This window comes from Melanostigma gelatinosum (assembly GCF_949748355.1).
Source record: "Melanostigma gelatinosum genome assembly, chromosome: 2".
In the NCBI taxonomy this organism is placed as follows: domain Eukaryota; kingdom Metazoa; phylum Chordata; class Actinopteri; order Perciformes; family Zoarcidae; genus Melanostigma; species Melanostigma gelatinosum.
The window spans coordinates 17,283,402-17,302,697 of record NC_136635.1 but is presented as its reverse complement, the minus strand read 5'-3'; the positions used below and the strand labels follow the sequence as shown (position 1 = coordinate 17,302,697).

General features: G+C 44.7%; 1 protein-coding gene across 2 annotated transcripts in view; it reads right to left on the bottom strand.

Moving 5' to 3' along the window:
- Window positions 1-17,828, bottom strand: part of cbfa2t3 (CBFA2/RUNX1 partner transcriptional co-repressor 3) — a gene marked incomplete at its 5' end in the record, with an annotated part of 34,984 nt that extends 17,156 nt beyond the window's left edge. The window contains one exon of one of the 2 annotated variants that reach the window (XM_079289681.1): window positions 17,624-17,828. In XM_079289681.1, the coding sequence (XP_079145807.1) occupies window positions 17,624-17,828 (205 nt within the window). Of the gene's footprint in view, window positions 1-9,957; window positions 10,944-17,623 lie in introns of those variants that run through there. The other variant, XM_079289682.1, reaches the window with a different exon arrangement.
- Window positions 17,829-19,296: the final 1,468 nt, after the last annotated feature.

Genomic DNA, 19,296 nt, shown 5'->3' with positions numbered 1-19,296 from the left:
ATCTACATAAAAAAAAGTTATATATTCCTGTATATGCCTTGTTATCGGTGTGAAGTCTGAACTGTGTCACAGGTAAGATGGGAGTGTGTGTGTGTGTGTGTGTGTGTGTGTGTATGTGTGTGTAGGTGTGTGTGTGTGTGTGTGTGTGTGTGTATTTGCGTGTCAGCACACAGGCTGCTTCGGCAGACAGATCCCAGACTCCACTTCATCTTGAGCTGATTTAGAGTTCAGAGGCTTTAAAGCCTTCACTAATGACAGGGTGGGAGACAGGCTTGTGCAGTGCCTGCACACACAAAACACACACACACACACACAAATAGACACACAGATCTATGCACACATGCTCAAGTTTGCTGAATGCATACGCTCACGCTGCGGACACATATTTTACCCTATGTTACTTGAGAATCCCTGTGACAGTACACATGCAGTGCCGGCTGAACAAACATGTTGAACAAAAAAACAAACCGGATGAGGGGGGTGGTTCTCCTTAATAAGCACTGACAAAAGCCCTCCTGTCTTTGATCAGATCATCATGAGCAAGTCATTGACAAGTCACCAGTTTGTCCAAGTCAAAAGCTTCATCATTTACTTTAAAATGTCTAAAAAGAAAAACAAGGATAAATTGAGGACGGGCAGGGAGTGAGGATGGATTAAAGACAATCATCCAGGGCTGGGGGTGCTAAGGGTAGAGGAGTTGTACTTCTGTCTCTCTGAGCTGCAGGGATCCTGTCATACAGTGCTTATATCTGTGAAAGCTGTTATTGATGTAATTGTATTGAAGTTCTAGCGACCATCTGTTCTCCTTTGGGAGGGCCTGGCTCCTCTCGTCGGCAGTGAAGTGGTTATGTGCAGCATATCACTGCTGCCGACATGCTTGCAGAGAAAAAACTTCCTTTTCAGATTTTCCCAACGGCTGCTAATAAAATCCAGATGCTAGACTGGAGCTGTTTCTGCCTCGCGCCCTCGCCGCGCCGCTCCCTCCTCCTTCTCTCCTCCCTCTCCATCTTCTGCCCTTCAACATCTCTTCTTAGTCCCCCCTCTTCCTCCTCCTCCCCCTCTTTTTTCCCCCTTTCCTTCGACATTGCTAATCATTTATTTTGGTCTTTTCATCTACCTCTGCTCTTTTCTCTACCTCCCTCCTCCCCCCGCGATCCATCCATCCTCGCCTTCCTCCAGCCACTAACCCAGAGCCATTCCTAAATAAAGGAAAGTATTTGTGACATTCAGCCGAGGCAGCCGTGCCAAGAACAACTCCCCGGCTAGCCAGACACATCTGGAGTGTGTTAGGACTGCACTGGGCGCTGGTACCAACACTGGCTATCCCACCACACATGCACACACAGAAAGTGGTCAAGTGGAAAGACTGGACCCTAGGAGTCACATACAACCTAAGCTGAATACATTTTCACATTGACTAGCTTGTTCTTTTCATCTCACGTTGACAACTGTAATTCGTGTTGCTCGCCAGACAGCCCAGCAGCTGTATGCACGAGTTCTCGGTTGTACTTGTGACTGTGTTGTTTACTCTTCCTCAGCAGCAATAGAGGAACACACAGTTTATATGCATAATTGTGCAAGTGCATTTTTACTACTTTTATAAACTGCGTATATTCTGTATTCTGTGTTTGCATGTGAACTACTTTGGAGTGCATGCATGTGTATTGTGCTTCTGATTGCATCTCTGTGTGTGTGTGTGTTGCTCCAGGGTCTCTGTGTGAGAGGAGTTGAACACCTGAACATCAATAACTGTCATGTGGGCCACCTGGGACCCCACAGCCAGCTTGCACCATGGGCACACAGCCATCACCAGCACAGCTGCCACAGAGCAAGAGAGATATGGGGGAGGAAGTAGGAGACAAGAAAGAGACGCACACACACAGCTATATGAGGAGGTGACTGTGCATGTACATCTGGGAATGGGTCAGAGAGACAGAAAGGAAGACAGTCACGAGCAGAGAGAAGGATTTACATGTAGGCTCTGCTCTGCATGATAACTCTGCTGTGTTCCCTCTCATCTACTTCTTCTTTTCCTCGTCCTGTCAGCCATGTGCCTAATTTTGCCAGCTGACGGCTCAGCCTCAGGCTGCCATGTTTCGACATCAGATCAGACTTTCTTTTGTCATTCCTCTTTCAGATGAGCTGTGTTAGTGGGCTCCATCAGACATAACGTAATTCATCTTAATATCCAGTGCACTGTTGATATACAGGTATGAAATAGAGCTCTGCGCGAGCCTAAAACGTTTCTCACAAGGTAATGCAACGCTTTGGCTTCACTTTGCCTCTTTTCTTCTTCCCACTGAGCATTGCATATCTACCTGCAACACACGGCATGTAGGGTCACAGATGATTGGCCCAGTAAGAGAGAGAAAGATGAATATTTGAATGAATTACATTTGAAAATAAACAAACATATATAATGAACAGCAATAAAAGAATAAAACACGTTCGAAAACTGCCTCTGTTATCCTCTGTCGGAGGATGTTTACAATAAGTGCACTTACATAAATGAGCTCCCCGATCCAAACACCTGCAGCCTCACCCAGCACCAATTAGCTCATCAGGCTTTTAATTACACTGTTAATTGCATACAGGCGGCATGAAGGGCAGTCTGGGAATAGGGCAAGGGGGGCCTCCTGAGGACCCAGCCTGACAAGCCTGACAAACAAAGAGGAGGTTTTCTACTAACAGCAGCGACAACAGAGCGACTCTGGAGGCCGAGAAGCAAAACCAGAGACAAGAGGTCCAAGTGCCTCATCAGCAGTACGGTGGCTACGAGCGATATCACTTCCTGCCCTGATCAGTTCGGCATGGAGACGGTGAGCTGGGTGGTGAGAGAGATTGGAAGAAGCAGAAACATAGAGGAAAAGGAGGAGGAATTGAGAGGAGCGGGGCCATGTAAAGAAAGTTAGGCGTACATCTTGTGAGCGGCATACTTTACATCTGGATTAGTTCATATTGGTCACAGGAGGGAGGGGGGAGCAGGGTGGTTTGGGAGGGGTGCTTGAGAGGAACAAGCGTGGGAATGTCCCACTGTTAGGTTTAGGGCATGTGGGCTCATTGTATTTGTGGGAGTCTCCACAGAGTGACCTGTCTGTCATAGATCTCTGCGATAACACAAACATCCTCTTGACTGTGTGTAATCCGGAAACACACTTACATGAAAACAGGACCACAAAGCTGCTGACATGAGAAAGGCAACGCAGGCATGGGAAATTCATCATCTTTTGTTATTTGGCATTTATTCCTCGTCCTTATCAAATGTCTCTATTGATCCGTTAGCGTATCAGTCTCGCTGGCTGTCTGTCTTCCCCTCACAGCAGATGTCCTCCCTCTATTTCTTCCAGGAGCAGTGTTTGAGGAGGTGTATCCAGGAAACAGTGGCCGGAGCTCACTTCCTGTGTGACAGGTGTGCGATGGAGGCCTGACAGCTGCTGTCCTGCTCTCTCTTTCCCTCTCTGTATTCCTCTCTCCTGTTTCTCCCTCTTTCCAGCCAGCTGCAGCAGAGAGCAGCTCTGTTTGTTCTTACGTCACCGCTGCTGCCTGCTGATTTATGGAGCACAAAAGACTTAGATTTGACCCTGGCAACACACCACGGCAACTGCAGCATCTCTGTCCTTCCTCCTCATAAACCCAAAACCCCTACGTGTGTGTGTGTGTGTGTGTGTGTTAAACAGAATGTGTGAATTGTGGCTGCCTATTTTCTCCCCATGTCTCTTGCTCATGTGCTTTGTGCACCGTTAAAAACCTGACACTGAGCTGCCACTTATACAGCTAAAATAGGACAACAAACAGCAGATTAGTCATTTTCCTGCTTGATGTCATGTATTTCATTTCATTCAGTGTTAAATGTCTACTCTGTCACTATGGAGCTGTCAGCGCTGACAAACCTGTCTTGAACTGCTCCTCAGTCTGCCAGCGCTCTCATACCTCTTCATTTGGCCTGCAGGCACGGGAACAATAGCTCCTGACATTAGCCAGGCATGGGTAGGGTGTTGTGTATTATCCTGCAGGACCCCATAGGTTTCACACATACACATTGACACACACAAACCGGGAAACAGAATGTGGCGGAGGAGGAGGAGGAGGAGGAGGAGGGGGCATTCATGTGACAGGTTAGAGAGAAGCTTGACAGTTTCTCCATTTAGCCTACAGTCAGCTCATGCTGGAAGCTGCTGAAATAAATACCAGCTACTCCTCTGGGACGCGAGCCGACTACGGGACGCCGCCACAAAAACAGAGTGAGCGGTGAAAGGAGGAGAGCGACTGCGGTGCCAATAACATGCTGATCATGTGAGCTAATTAGCAACTTAGGATGACCCGCTGTCATGTCATGGTCAAAGTAAGTGGACAGCAAACAGTGATACTATAAAGGAACTGTCCCTTTGTGGATTATAAGGAGTTTGAGAAATGATATGAGACTATGTCAGTGTATGAACAGTTTAATTAATACCCAAGTTGTGCATTAACATTACCACTAATTATAAGGTCAATTAGTGACAGTTCAATAATTTGACAAGAAAACCAAATCAGGTAGAAGTGGACTCAATCCTGCATACAATCCTGGTCAGATCTCCTGAGACTTGTTTAATGATATATGTGTTTGTGAGAGGAGATTTTGTAGTGTCAAGGCATTGATGATTAAATCACAGGGCAATATGTTTTTAACTTTACTTCCATCCTCCTAGAATATCTGCTGGTAGCAACAGCACTGCCTTTTAGAAAGGTCCACGACAAACCTGTAATTGATACTACAGTTTTCAGAAGGTGATCCTGTAAAATGACTACGGTCTCAAATATGATCACAACACTCATGTTAATCTGAAAGTCTGTACAGAGACCTCTCCTTAAATGATAACTCACAGAAGTCAGACACATTACTAATGGAATGATTTCTCTCCGAGGTAGCACTTGAGAGACAGTGTGGAAACCATCAAACACAACCCCTAAACCCTGCTGAGGCTCCTGTAAATGCCAGACGATGATTCGCTCCTCAAAGTGACCACTGCTCTTTGACACATCCAGTAAATCTCTGACCTTCCTCTCTCTGCACTTCAAATACCTCTGAGACGCTAAAATGTCCATTTCCTGGTGAAATTAGTACTTTACACTGGCAATATTTTTACGTGAAGGGGTGTTTGTCTGTGTGTGTACGTGCGTGTGTGTAGAGAGAGAGACAGGGAGGCAGAGGAAGGAAGGCTGGAGCCGAGATTAAGTACAACTAACTGGTAACACGACGGCACTCAGTTTCTCAGCCTCCCATTTGAAGAGAGACGGAACCATCTGTGTGGCACAGGATCTGTTTCCAGGAGATAACGGCTTTCTTTAAATTTCACAAATACTGTAAACGGAGAGAGAGACATGCCTTCCTTCCCAATCTCTGCCTGCATGCTCCTGTGTTGCAGCACTTCCCCGACGTCCAGAGAGGACTACTTTGGAGTAGAGGCCTTAATAACTTCAGTCTGTGTTCCTTTGTGTTTGTTTACTCCACGCCTGCGATAAAGGCCTCGGAGTGGGGCAGAAGGAAAGGGAGGGATTCATTATATCAGGTAGCGGTGGCAATATGAACTTCCTATTTTCTCTGTTGGCCTGTCCATTGGGTTTGATTAAAACCAAGACCAGCGCTATACTGTAGATTAGCACAGCTGCTTCCTCTGTCTGACTCTGATCTGAACACACTTCCTACCGTGAGGCAGAGGGCGTGGGGGTGGGAGGTGAGAAGGTGCCGCTGGGAGAATTGGAAAAGGCAGAGAGGAGGGTCAAAGGAAGGTCAGAGGTCAGTGAGGAAGTAGAAGGTGAGGAGGGAGAGCAGGCGGTGAAATAGGCACCAAGGAAGGAAGGAGGAGGAAGCGCCTTTTTTATTGTCTGTAGCTACCAGCAATTCAGCTATACGTACTTTACATGTGAATTCATCAATGTTGTGACATTTGTTTCCTTTTGCATTCATGATTGATGATTTCTGAGCACTGGAAATGTGCCTCTCTTTTGCAAATGCATAATTGATGGTGCAATGTCAGTGCTGTATGTGCTGAAGCAATTTTAGTCAAATGAAGCGTCAATTCAACAAATAATTTCCCAAAATGCTCAGCGACAAATGGTGAGTTTTCATCCTTGAATGTCACACGACAAGGGAGTAAGGAGCATTTCACCTGCTCTGCATACAAGGAAATATTGGGAAAAGATGGAGACCATTCCAGTGGATGCAAAACAGAGTGATGACTGACCTAGCAGAGAATAAATGATGAGCGTGTATTTGTTCGTGTGCTATATACTATTCTTGGGAATCTGAGAGGATATGTAGACATGCACGGACGCGAACGGGGGAAAAGTGAGTCAGAATGTTATTTCACACACACATTTTGGGGTTTTACTTGGCCTCCACCCTCTGCTCTGTTCTGCTCCCACGCTGTGGCGTCAGCAGGCGAGCCATCCAGTGAGTGTGTTTCTCATTCCATCAGATGTTGGGAAGCTGTTCGCTCCTCCGCTCCAGTCTCTGACATTCTCCATCTCCCCAGAGAGGCTGGGCAGCCTTGTCACAGTAATGTCAAACACATGTGGAACAGACCGGGGCAGACCAGACCAACACACACATACAGGACGGAGGACGAAGCAGGAGGTAGACAGAACCACACTTTCCCACTGTGTATTAGGATGAACAGCAGTGAAACCATAGAGATTCAACGCCGGGAACGTCACTTCATCACGCCTTAAGTCACTTACTTGCCCCCTATCTACACAAAAACACACGTTTACACACTGATCTCATTAAACTCACTTTAAGTGTACAGTAAGAACACTGTTTCTGGACAAGGCTGCCATTCATTTGTCATCCTGAACAAACCAAAGAACAACGAACAAAAGTCAGATAACCCTCATAACTATCCATAACGCGTCGCTGTCTCCTCTGTAATAAACATCCCATAGTGGTCTGTCATTTTGTGCTTCTCTATGAACACACACACACACACACACACTCGCAGGGCGGCAATGGTAAGACTAATATAACCAAAAATGATGGCTCCCTCACTGTAACATGTTGTTCCCTGATACACAAACTTAACAGAGGATTTAATTTCCCCCCTTATTTCCAAAGAATCTTTATCTATTGCGGCTAATGTTCTCGCCCTGGAGGTAAACCTGTGAAACGCCCTACAATCAGCTAATCTTAGAAAAAAAATGAAAGCTTGTGTCACAAATCAAAAGTACAGAAACACAAACAACACTTCGAATTGATGAATAAAACATATTTGCACATGTCAAAAGGGAACAATATGAGCTAGACAAACCTCTGTGTTTTGAAGCATCTGGTGCACCGTATGTGCAATAACAAAGTTTTTAGAGGCGGAAATTAGGCTCAACTCCCAAATATAACATAAACACACAAACATAAACATAAATAGGCTGCACGCACACTGTGTAGCTTTGTGTCATTGCCAGATCTTAAAAACACCCTGGTGTAAGAGGACAAACTGTATAGCAATGGTTTCCAACTTGGGGGTCGTGTTCCCCAAAGTGATCATGAGACGATTTACTGACAAGAAAGCAGAAGAAGAAAACAATTCTGCTTCACATCATTTTATGTTTTTTAAAACGACTCTTCTCTAATGTTCCTTTTTTTCTCTTACCTTTATAGTTTAATATCTTAAACCTCTTTCACAACTAATGCATGTACGAGTAAATAGGCCACTCCTCCTTTCCAAGGGGTCACCTGATATCAGATACAACACTGTGCACATCTGTTAGTTGACTTTCAGGAGGGCCATACATACACAGACATGTAAACACGCACACACACACAGGCCAGATGTCTTTGGCTTGTGTCAACCGCTTGGCTCGTCTTGTTTGTGATGGCCCAGGTGTCTGCGTTGTGCTGACCACCTGACTGGCTCGCAGCTCCCGCCCACCCGAGGCCATCTGCTCCACTCATTAATTAGGAGACAGCCAGTTTCACCTGCACTGCCCGCATTTAGATCACAATAATTACCACACACACACGCCGAGCACACTCAATGAGCCCACACACTAAACGCGTAAGCGCTGCAAAGAACCTGCAGCATCAGGTCAAAGTATCAAACGAGCGGCGTCAACAGCACCAGATGACACCGAGGTGATAAACAGTACTGACTTTCTCCATCTCCTAACAAACTAATAAAGTAATCTAGTTAACATTGGAACGTGCCACGAAAGGGTACAACAAATACTGGGCCTTTGATACCTTGATGGTAAAAGATAAGTCATGTGGCTGAAATAGCAGCAATGAATCACAGAATAATGAAACAAGAAAGCAAATTCCCACCGTGAACAAATGGCAGTGAAGTATATATTGCTTCTTTTAGTCATTTAAACAGCAGACTTCATGCCGACTCTCCGCTGGCCTGTGAATTAGTCTGCTGCTGTTTCTTTTAAAGTCCTGTGGGTTTTTTCCTTCTGCATGTGAAACAGAGGACGTCCCATCAATGCACCTGTGGTAGATGGAAACTGAATAAACACTCAGCCGACCGGGGCCATAATGAATGGCCTGCCTTTTAAGAGAGATACTTAATGATGAAGTGGGGACATCTGCCTTAGCAGGTGGCTGGCCGGGCCCATGATGGGGCGGCCAGCGTTGGAAGGAGAGAGCCTGAGATGCTCGCTTGGTGGTGATGGAGGTATAATGTGCGGTGAGGCAGGGTGTCTGCACTGCGGTTTCACCCCTGCAACCTCACATCCATTGTTCAAGACTATTATCAGCTGTTCAATTATTCAGATGATATTTACCAGGGCCAATTATACAGGGCCGTGTCCTGCAGAGAAAATGGCCTGAGTGTTTTACTGTTGCACTCACAGGCAGAAGAGTGTGCTGCTGAGGCTGTTCAAGTGGGGGTAGAAACCTTTGGCTGATCTTGGTTCTTCTCAGGGAGTGTCCCTACAGTCACAAAGGCTGACTATAAATTATCCACTATGATTTCAGCTTTTTTAATCACTTTGCAGTTATGTTTATTTTCTTTGGTTGCCACACTATTCCTGTTAAACACTTCCTCTACCTCCTCCTTTCATGTCTCCACAAGTTGGTACAGCAATACAAACTACACTCACCAGAAAGGATCGCTCTTCTTTTTGTTCACACAAAAGTGGACACCGGTGATGCTCCACAGTATCATTACAAAAGGTGGGGGGTTGTAATCTGAGGCACCATGGAGTTCAGGTCAGAGTAAATGTCTGAGTGTAACCCTTCACACCCATCGCCTCCATCCAGTCCGGGAGGACTCCAAGTTCATAGAGTCCAAAGATTTCACTTTGATGTGCAGCACAGACTGATGCGCAAACAACTCATGAACCCCCTTCAGTCTCTCTGTCTCCGCCTCAGCTCTCTCGCCACATTTCGTTCAAGTGACACAAAAGCAAGTGAAAGGAGATAAGCGCACATCTTGTTAATGCTAATTATGATGTAATTATTAATATCAGACTGGGTTGTTTTCTGTCCATTCTACTCTGCATGTCCCAATATCTACATCGTCCATATTATAAGCACAAATGAAATAATGAGAAGAAATTTGCTTTTTCACTCAGACAGGATATAATATCTTCCCCTATATATCCTAAACCCTTTAAAGACGTATTATTATGTACAATTATCTAATTAAAGTGGATAGAATTACAGGAAAAGGGATAAATATAGCAAGAAGGCATTTAAAGAAAATAAATCCATGAACGGTAGCCTGGTTTGTCTTCATCTTGACATTAACATGCCGGTCTAACAGAGCTGCAGTCATGTTGACCAGAATGTGAGACTTTAAACTTGAGATATTTTATCCGCCTGAGCCTTTGAATGTGAAACACTCCTTCCATTATATCAAATGTTCTGATCAATTACAAAAGCCAAAGCCCTGTTGCATTTAAACACAATTCACACCAATAACAAAATAAACCTCTCCCATGATTTGCTTCAACACAGTCGAGTTTGCAGGTTGTACTTACTTGGTGAAGGTCGAGGTCAAGCTGAGGTAATTGTGGCGGTGATCATCCACACCAGATAGCTTCTAAAACAGGTTGTACATCATCTCAATCCTCATTATTTGGGAAAAATGATAAAGCCTTGGCTAGATAGTGCGGGAATAGTTGCTAGATAGTTCAGGTGTTATTCCTTTTTTGTTTCTTTTTTTAAATATTGAGAGGAAAAAGAGGCAGAAGCCACAGTCCAACACACACATACACACACACACACACACACACACACGAATGTTTAACTTTCCTTTGGGAGGTCAAAAGGGGCTTTGACTTCCCAGGTAAAATAAATGATGAGGTATTTCTCTCGCCAGGTCTCTTGGATCCTTAAGCACATTGATGTCTTTGGTTTTGCAGTAACTGTGTGTGTTTTAAAGCAAACAGCTTCTTGTGTCGACGGTGACAAAAAAATAATCACAACTTGTCCCAGTCATGTAAATCCGCTCTCTTGCTCATTTGAACCACCCCACGTAGAATAAATAAAATCATATCAAAAAAAAAAATACAGCTTCAACTGCAAAAACGTGCTTTCTGGTCGTTTCTAAGCAGGCAAAAAAGTATCAACCGGTTTCTACTTTGTCCACAAATCCTCGCGTATCCCATGAAAAAACGCGAAGGACTAAGATGCGGATCCTCTTGTCTGCAGGGTGCGACTGTTATTCCTCCTGTGACAACTTTAAACCCTTCTTAGTTCACAGCCCAGCCACAGTCCGTGGTGTCAGGAACAAGTCCTTATCCATCCGGCGGGATCAATTCTGTTCCTTTCTTTCCTTTGAAAACAACAGCGTTTCTTTGCAGCCTGTGAGCGGCTGCTCTACTACCACGTTTCTCTGTACGGTCCTTCTCCTCCGCCGACGCGCCGATCCTCCGCCGACCTGTCTTTCGATGGTGTTTGAAAGAGATCCACTTCTCCAGCAGGAAAAAAAAACACTCACAGTCAGCTGATCATAATTGACAGTTTCTTTTCACGTCAATTCACAATTTGGGTTTTTTTTCCCAGACTTGTTTTGTTCTTCACTGATGAACTGAGCTGACGAGCTCACTGTACTCAGTAACCGCGGCTCTCTCCTCCTCCTCCTATCTCTGTCCTCGCTGTAGCCTTCTGTCTGCGTTTAAACACCATCTGGAGCTCCTAACCTCTCTCTCTCTCTCTCTCTCTCTCTCTCTCTCTCTCTCTCTCTCTCTCTCTCTCTCTCTCTCTCTCTCTCTCCCTCTCACCATCAAAGGCGCGGGTTGGCAGCTATGTACAGGAATCCTTTCTGAATTGAAGCTGATCCAAATTGTAGCCTACAAATATCCCATATTGGATACAAAATGATGCCATTGTAGGCTAATATATTTCAGTATATTACAAAAACGAAATGGACGCATATTAATCCGTGATTATAGGTTACACTGGGCTTTTGTACAATGACATGCATTGAAAAATATATATGAATTATGTGAATGTACTTGAGGAGGGCAGCCTGAAACTAATTATTTCAGATGCCACAGCGGTGAAATCAGAAAACAAGAGCTGAGAGAAATACAACTGAGTCCCGCTGTCTGCCCGTGGGTGCCGCTGTTTCCACATAACAGGACGACGAGGACAACAAGGAGAGCGCAATTGAGTGCACGAGACTGAAGACTTTATTTACTTTATCTCACATTTGGGAAAAAACAAATGCAAGAACAGATTTCAGAGAACTGAACTAAAACTATATAATATATCTGTCTGCATGTGAACAATGCTTGCAACGTGTATTGTTGTCTTTGTGTTGTATTGTCATGTCCATGCTGGTGGGTTGATGTGAAGATGGACAGACTAAATATTATTATTATCGCTTAATGTTGCCTTTTTATTGCTCTGTGTATATGCTTCTGTAAATTAGAACCTGATAATGAGTAGTCCTGTGTATAGCACATATAAACAATATTAATATTCATAATTATTGCTGCATGTTTATATCCTATTTAAGTTAACCTAAGCAGTTTCAACCTTTTGTATTCCTTTTAAGATGACTATCTCTGTCTGAGTATGCTCATGGAGATTGAGCCACAAATAATATTTGGATTAATGGATTAATAATGAAACTATAAAATGACAAAAATACTGAAAAATACCCATCAAGTTTGCCTGAGCAGCAGTCAACAACCGAAAGGTATTCAACCAGCAGAAAGCAGCACATTCTTGCACTTCATTAAAGACAGATCGATATTTAAAATGAGATCAATTTCCTGTCAATCAACAGGGTTAATTAATCGACGAATCATTTCAGCTGTACTAGAGATTAAAAATAAATGTTTGCCTGCATTTACAGTGATGTTTATTAATGTATACAAACACTTAATAAATACACAAATATATCAGATAAGCAGACACAATTACTCAGAGTGAGACTGAGAAAAAGGTGTAGTTCCCATAGTGAGAATCCTCCACCTGTCCACGGGTTGTTACTCCCTTTGCCTCACCCACCTGACCTCTCTCTCCCTCTGCTGGACACACACACACACACACACATACACACGGCCATAGAGGGGGACAGAAGACAAAGCTGACACCCCTCTGACCTCTCCTGTGTCTACAGAACAAACACGACCAGCTTGTAAAGTACACACAGACAGCTGTTCTGCCCCGACTCCAGTCTCACCAGCCTCGCAAGCCTCCAACACAAACACTGCCTTCGTATGGAGCCAGGAGGACTTTTTAAAAAACGCTCCGGTCCTGATTAAATAATGTGAACAAGCGTGCAGGGGGAAACCCCACAGCTCTTTGATTGCAACGTAACATTTCCCCCCCACGGCCCATGTGAAGGAATAATTCAGGTAACCTCAGGTCCAGCGCCAGTGTTTTAGTTTACACCACAATATGCTGATCTACTGTAAAGTCTGCAGCTGTGAACATGGTCATACACACACACACACACACACACATATACACATACACTAACATTACTCTAATAAACAGATGCAAAGGCCATAACAAGCTGGGTCTGTTGGAGGCAGCGTGTGTAGAGTACCACGGTGGAAGTACGGTTGTCAAGGAGATGGATTATTGTGTTTATGAAACTCAATCTCTATATGTCGCTCTTTCAGAGTTATAGCAGCATTGTGTGTGTGTGTGTGTGTGTGTGTGTGTGTGTGTGTGTGTGTGTGTGTGTGTGTGTGTGGCCTTGAGTGACAGAAAGGTTGGCGATGGGGGTTGCATCCAAAGAAAGGATTCCTGTCAAGGTGACAGCTCCAAGATTGACAGGATGCTATTCTCCTCGGGAACGGCTTCAGTCAACCTGTCTGCCTTCCTGTACGACAGCCTCTCACTCTTAATTTGCCCTTTTGTTGAGCGGTCACTGGGTTAGCTCTTACACTCCATGTGGCCGGCCTGATAAACTGCACAATGAAACACTCGCACGCAAGGTGGGAACTCGCTTCGATGAACCCTCCGCGCCATAAAACTGCGACTGGAAATCCCTTTGATGGCATTGATGGCGAAAATGGCTTTTGTCTCCCCCTTTCTTTCGATCCACTATCCCTCTCTGTCACCTCACAAACGCATGCTGTGGACTCTGTTATGTTGACTGCATCTCCTGGATGGTTGAGCTCTCACTGAGATACAGAACCAGGTTTGGTCATTGTGCTGGTATGGAAATGACTCTCTCTCTCTCTCTCTCTCTGTGTATGTGTGTGTGTGTCAGAGTGAAGGCAAGAGAGAAGTTTGCAGCATTTCCTCCACTCACACATTGTAAATCCTTTCCTATAGTGGCAGTCACAGGCTAGTGTGTTGACGGGAGATAAGGCCCTGAGCCGACTGAAAGGAACGCCAGACCCATTGTGTTCCTGCGCTCTTCTCTCTTCTCCTATCCTCTCCTCTCTCGCGCACATTCAACAGACCACACTCTTATGGTGCTGCCATTAAAGTCGCCATTGTAGGTCATGAAGGGAGAGAGAGAACATCTCACTTGGTCAAAGCAGAAAAAAAAAGTTGTAAATGTTATGCTGATAGAAACTCTGATAAAAATGATTGGGTTTGTGTTGAGAAATCTCCCTTTGAGTCGCATGCACCCGTTGATGTGCTTAAGAGGATGTTGTTCTCTCACTTTGTATGTTAATATCTTTAATTTGTGCATGTCCTCAAGCTGCTCCTATAATGTTATGAAAGAGGATGAGACAGAGAGAGAGACTCTATCTGTGATACGGCGCGGTGTAACGGATCATTGACCCACCCACTCAAGCACGTACGCTGGAATGCTGCTTTTACAAATTGCACCCATAGACCCCCTGACATTTTGTTTGCAATCGAGCAGCAAAGTATCGGGTTGTTTGAATCATCCAGACATGATGTGAATTTAAAATTCAATCCATGCTCTTCGGAAAGAATAATGTCCTTTGAAATACTTGACTTTCAAGGTTGTTTTCTGCCACAGAACAACTCTAATAAGAGCACTACACAATGCATTACTGTAGCTGGTGTGGACTTTTTTTTCAGATATTTTATCCTTTTTTCTTGTTTGCAGATACTGAAGGATTGAAAAATGCTGAAATCATATTTCACTTTTCTTGAATATATTTCCTATGCGTAGGGCCTTTCATTTTACCAAAACTTCTCATTGTACATAGGCATTCATTGTCCTACTGCCAACGACTAATCAGGAAATAGGAAGCGAAAAGTGTGAGATGCTTTGATAAGATTGTTTATCTGCAGGGGGATTTTAGGATGACTCCTCTACGAGTGTGTATGCTTAGCTTCTACATGCATACAGGTACAGTAAGTGCATGCATCTGTGTGCTTTCTTTGGCCAGACTGCCAAGTTGACTCGGCCAGGTTCACAGCTGACCAACAGATGTGCAAACTGACAAAAGAGGAAGTGACACCTGATTATATCAAGTGTTGACTCAAGAACAGGATATGCAGCCTGAGCCTTAAAGAGAGAGGGAAACGAGCAGTATGCAGGTGAATACGCCCTCATACACTCACATGACAAAGTCACTGCTATATATGACTGTGTTTCCCAAGACACAAAATGTGTGTGTGCGCTTGTGTGTGCGTGCGCTTGTGTGAGTGCGCGTTTGTGCGTGTGCAGACAGTTGGTGGTGCTGGCGCTGGAGATAGAGAGTAGAGGGGGATGAGGCACTGTATCAAGTTGTGAACATCTGTTCCTCATAGAAACCACAAAGCTGGTGCTGAGGAAACAGAGAGGATAACTTCTCTCACACACACACACACACACACACACACACACCTCATCACCACCTTGCCTCTCCTCCCACACAGATCTCTCGCTTTTTTTCCATTCCTTATCATCAAAATTGATCTTTTGCCACATTTTTAATGATCTCTGCCACATGTATCTGCTTGTATCTGTGGCAGAGATACGGTGATGCAATCGTTCAGCAATGGCTCAGTGAAAAAGTTACATTTTCACGTGTACAGTAATATTATATTTGTCATACAATTTTTATTACAAAATATGTCTAATTTTTGCAATGTCACTCTGGCTGTGATAACATTGTTCACCAGCTTAACGGCTGCGATATGGTGACATCCAACCAACAGAAAGGGTATAAAAAGGGTGAAATCTTCTACAGAAGCATAAAACCGTGTGTTCACACAAACCTACGGTGTGGGAGGTATTCCAACTCCAAATTCACAAAATACATCAGATTTAAATATGTTGTGAGATTGTAAATACAATAGCGTAAATAGGAAAAGGACACTGGTATCAAAACCAATTTGATCAGTTCATTTTAGGGAAAGTTGCGTATTTTATCTCCACTTGTGAGAAAAAGAAAACTGCAGAGAATAGCCTATTCATAGCCTATAGAGGATTAGGATTGGCACAAAATTATGAAGTCTATGATACAGCAGACATGAGTCAAGGCTTTGTTCGGGATTCACTGCACCTTTTCCCTCAAAGTCCCTTGATTTAGTCCTTTCTCCCTTTCTCCATCTCTCTCATTGCCTTCCTCCCTCCTCTGCTCGCTGTGAGGGTGTGCTAGTGCTGGGTGGCAGTTCCTTATTGTAGAGTGTCTATATGAGTGTGTGTTTGTGTGTATGTGTGTGTCTGTATGCTGTGCTCGGCTGATAAGACCCAGGGAGAAGAGCCAGCGTGCCGACATATTCTTGCCACCACGGTTATCGCCCGTCGCAGCTGTGCGACATCTGCTCCCTCACAGGAAGCCTATGTTGCAGCTCACAACACCTCACACACACACACACACACACACACACACAGACACATACGCACACACACACACACACACACACGCACACACACGCAGACACATACGCACACACGCACACACACACACACACAAATACGCACAAACACACACATTACTGACTCTTTTTCATACAGTGTGAACATATCGCCGGACAAACACACACACACAGACACACACACACACACACACACACACACAGACTCACTCACGTACACACGGTTATTTCAGGTTAACTACTTGAGACAAAAAGCTGTGTCTACAGTTCACATTGACACATTTTGATTTCCTCAGTGTATGCATTTGTGTCTGTTTGTGTGTGTGTGTGTGTGAGAGAGAGAGAGAGAGAGAGAGAGAGAGAGAGAGAGAGAGAGAGAGAGAGAGAGAGCGTTGGAGCACCGACACCACAGTTCTACTGGGTTTTTATCACTGAATTACAGGGGGGATGCTTATGACTAAGCCTAATTATAGAGGTCTTATCGCTACAACGTTCACAAAGCTCATTACTGCCAAGAGACGACAGGCGCTGCAGGTAATTCACTACGTTGGGTATTAGTCCTTGCTCTGGCTTACATTTTCTACATATTTATAGTCTATAAAATCAGGCCTTTAATGTCTGATTCTTAATGCATCTCTCTTTTCTCGAACCTTTTGCTGAATAAAGTGAAGGTTTTTCTTTTTTACCCAAAGGCACTACTTCAGTGTTTTCAGTGCTTTGAGAATCAATTACGTTTCTCCTCTTTCCTTCTTTCCTGGATGTATTTCAAGTATCGCTCATCTGTAAGTTCTCTCTCTGTTATTCATTCCCTCCGATGCACCCTCATGACCTGCATGTGTCTAGTTTGAACAGTGAAACTCAAGAATCTAGGTCTGTTCCCTGCAGCTGTATGGGGATGCCCAGAGGAAGACCCCCCACCCACCCAATGCTCCAAGAACCTCTTTGCCTCTCCAGTGCCACTGGGCTGGTTCACAATAATGACAAGTTTATTTATGCTTGACAGCTCATGTGAAGAACACAATATGTGACAATAAGAGGAGGCTGTTGAGAAAAATTGCTCGTGGTGGCCAATTTAATCCCGAGTCATGATTCATGTTTGTTTTAAATAAATGGCCGAAATACAGTGAATACACTGAGAAACAAAGCTTAGATCATTTTACACATAATCGCTTCGGAGGAGAAAACCAATTTAGATGGTAATATTTGATGTCATTCTAACCTTGAAACCTCAGTTTCAATCATCAAATAACAGGTCTACTAGCAAGATGAAGAAACCTCACATTGCCCTTACAGCATGCGGCGCTACGTCAACACAAACTGATTATCCGTCAATCACTCCAACTTAATGAGCAGACCTGACAGCTGGGGGACACTCCATCAGTCATCACGGTAACACACTGCCAAAAGATTTCATAAAACAGGTCCTTTAAGACAACAAGCTCCTACCTTCGCTGCATCTGTGGTAGCTGCTGGTTGCCAGGTTTAGATCAAGGCTTCCAGGCTGGAGTCTGTTGGCAGTGTGTTTATCCCTTAGCTCTCTGTGGCTGATCAGTGTGACCGTGGGGACACGTGGAGCAAACGCTGGAGCAGAGGAAGCCCCACCTCTCAGGTCGGCCTTCTTCTGGCGCTTCAACTGGACTTTGGCAGACATGTTCCGATCTTTACTTCGCCACGGCTAAGATCTCAACTTTCCAATGTCTTTTCGAGGTGAGGGGCCACAAGGTCAGGTGGCGCACTGTTCGTGTAAAGCACAATATCCAAGCAGCGTAGCAAAGACAATGAATGCACAAAGGTTCTATGAGCTCCAAAATGCTACAAGGCTTTCCTGCTTTACCTTCTTCTCCGTATGTCCTTGAGGCTGGGCATTTTGTTCCTCATAACATCCAGCCAGTTTGCCTTTGAGGTCCCTGTAGATCATTGTATGACCCACTGCCACGCAAGGACAAGGACGTAGCTGTTGTTAAAGATCCAAACAGAGAAAAACAAGAAACAGCCAGTGGTTACTTCCTCTTCCTCCTTTCACCTCTTAATTAAAGACGGTGATCCTTCTTGTATTATCCCTGGATTCCTCTGGTCATTTTTCTTTGCTTCAAGGCTTCACACAACTTTGCGTTTGAAAAATGCAGGTAACAGTCTTTGTCCTCAGCTCCAATTATCTTTTGCTCTCCAATTTAGACGTACTTGGCACATCTTGCGAGTACGTCTACCTTTCTTTTCTTGTTTTCCGTTGATCTGGTTCGTTCTCGGTCTCTCTTCGTTCCCTTCCAGCAGAGTGTGTGTGCGAGTGTGTGGGTATGTCAGTGGCAGGTCAGCTTGTCTCGTGGCTCTGGCTTCGGGGCTGTGTTCTCATCTGAGCCCTCCTCCTGCCCTGTCTGCCACTGCAGCTCAAAGAAGAAATGTGTATCACTATGTTACAGTTTGTGTGTGTTTCTGCATGTTGCAGTGCTGCAGCCTCTGGGGAGGCCAGGCAGCAGAACTGACTGCAGTGATAGCAGCAGACAGGAGCAGACAACAGGACCTGGGCCTCCATCTGGGCTTCCGCTGTCAGGAACCAGCTGTGTCTGCGGCCAGCAGCCACTCCTTCCCTTCTTGCATCCCCCGTTCTAAGTTAACCCCATTTCCTCTTTCCCAGGATCCTTTGCTTCTGTGCACCTTGCTCCTCAGTGGCTATAATTACACTTGTCCATCCATCTGCCCATCCTTAGTGTTTGTGTGTGTGTATGTGAGACTAGTCTTTCCGAACGTCAAAATAGTTGCGCCAATATTAAAATGTTTCTACCATGTTGTTTTGTATTTCCTAAAGGTGCTAAATTAGATTCAGAACATAAATATAGCAGCAAACAACTATAAGCTATATTATCTGCACTTCTCCATTCTTCGTTGACATAGCCAGGCCGGTCATGTGTGTTTTTAGTGCATGTCCGTGCACGTGAACATGGCCGATTGCTCTGCACTGCGCTCAGATGTCGGTTACGACTTATAACGCCATCCTGACCGATGGCATTGCCACGAAAGCATAGCACCCGCCCTCGGTTCCCCCTCGGGTAAACATTAGCACTGTCAGCACTTTTGCCATTTACTGGTGCGAGTCACCGGCTCAGTCGTCGCTCTGTTGAGAG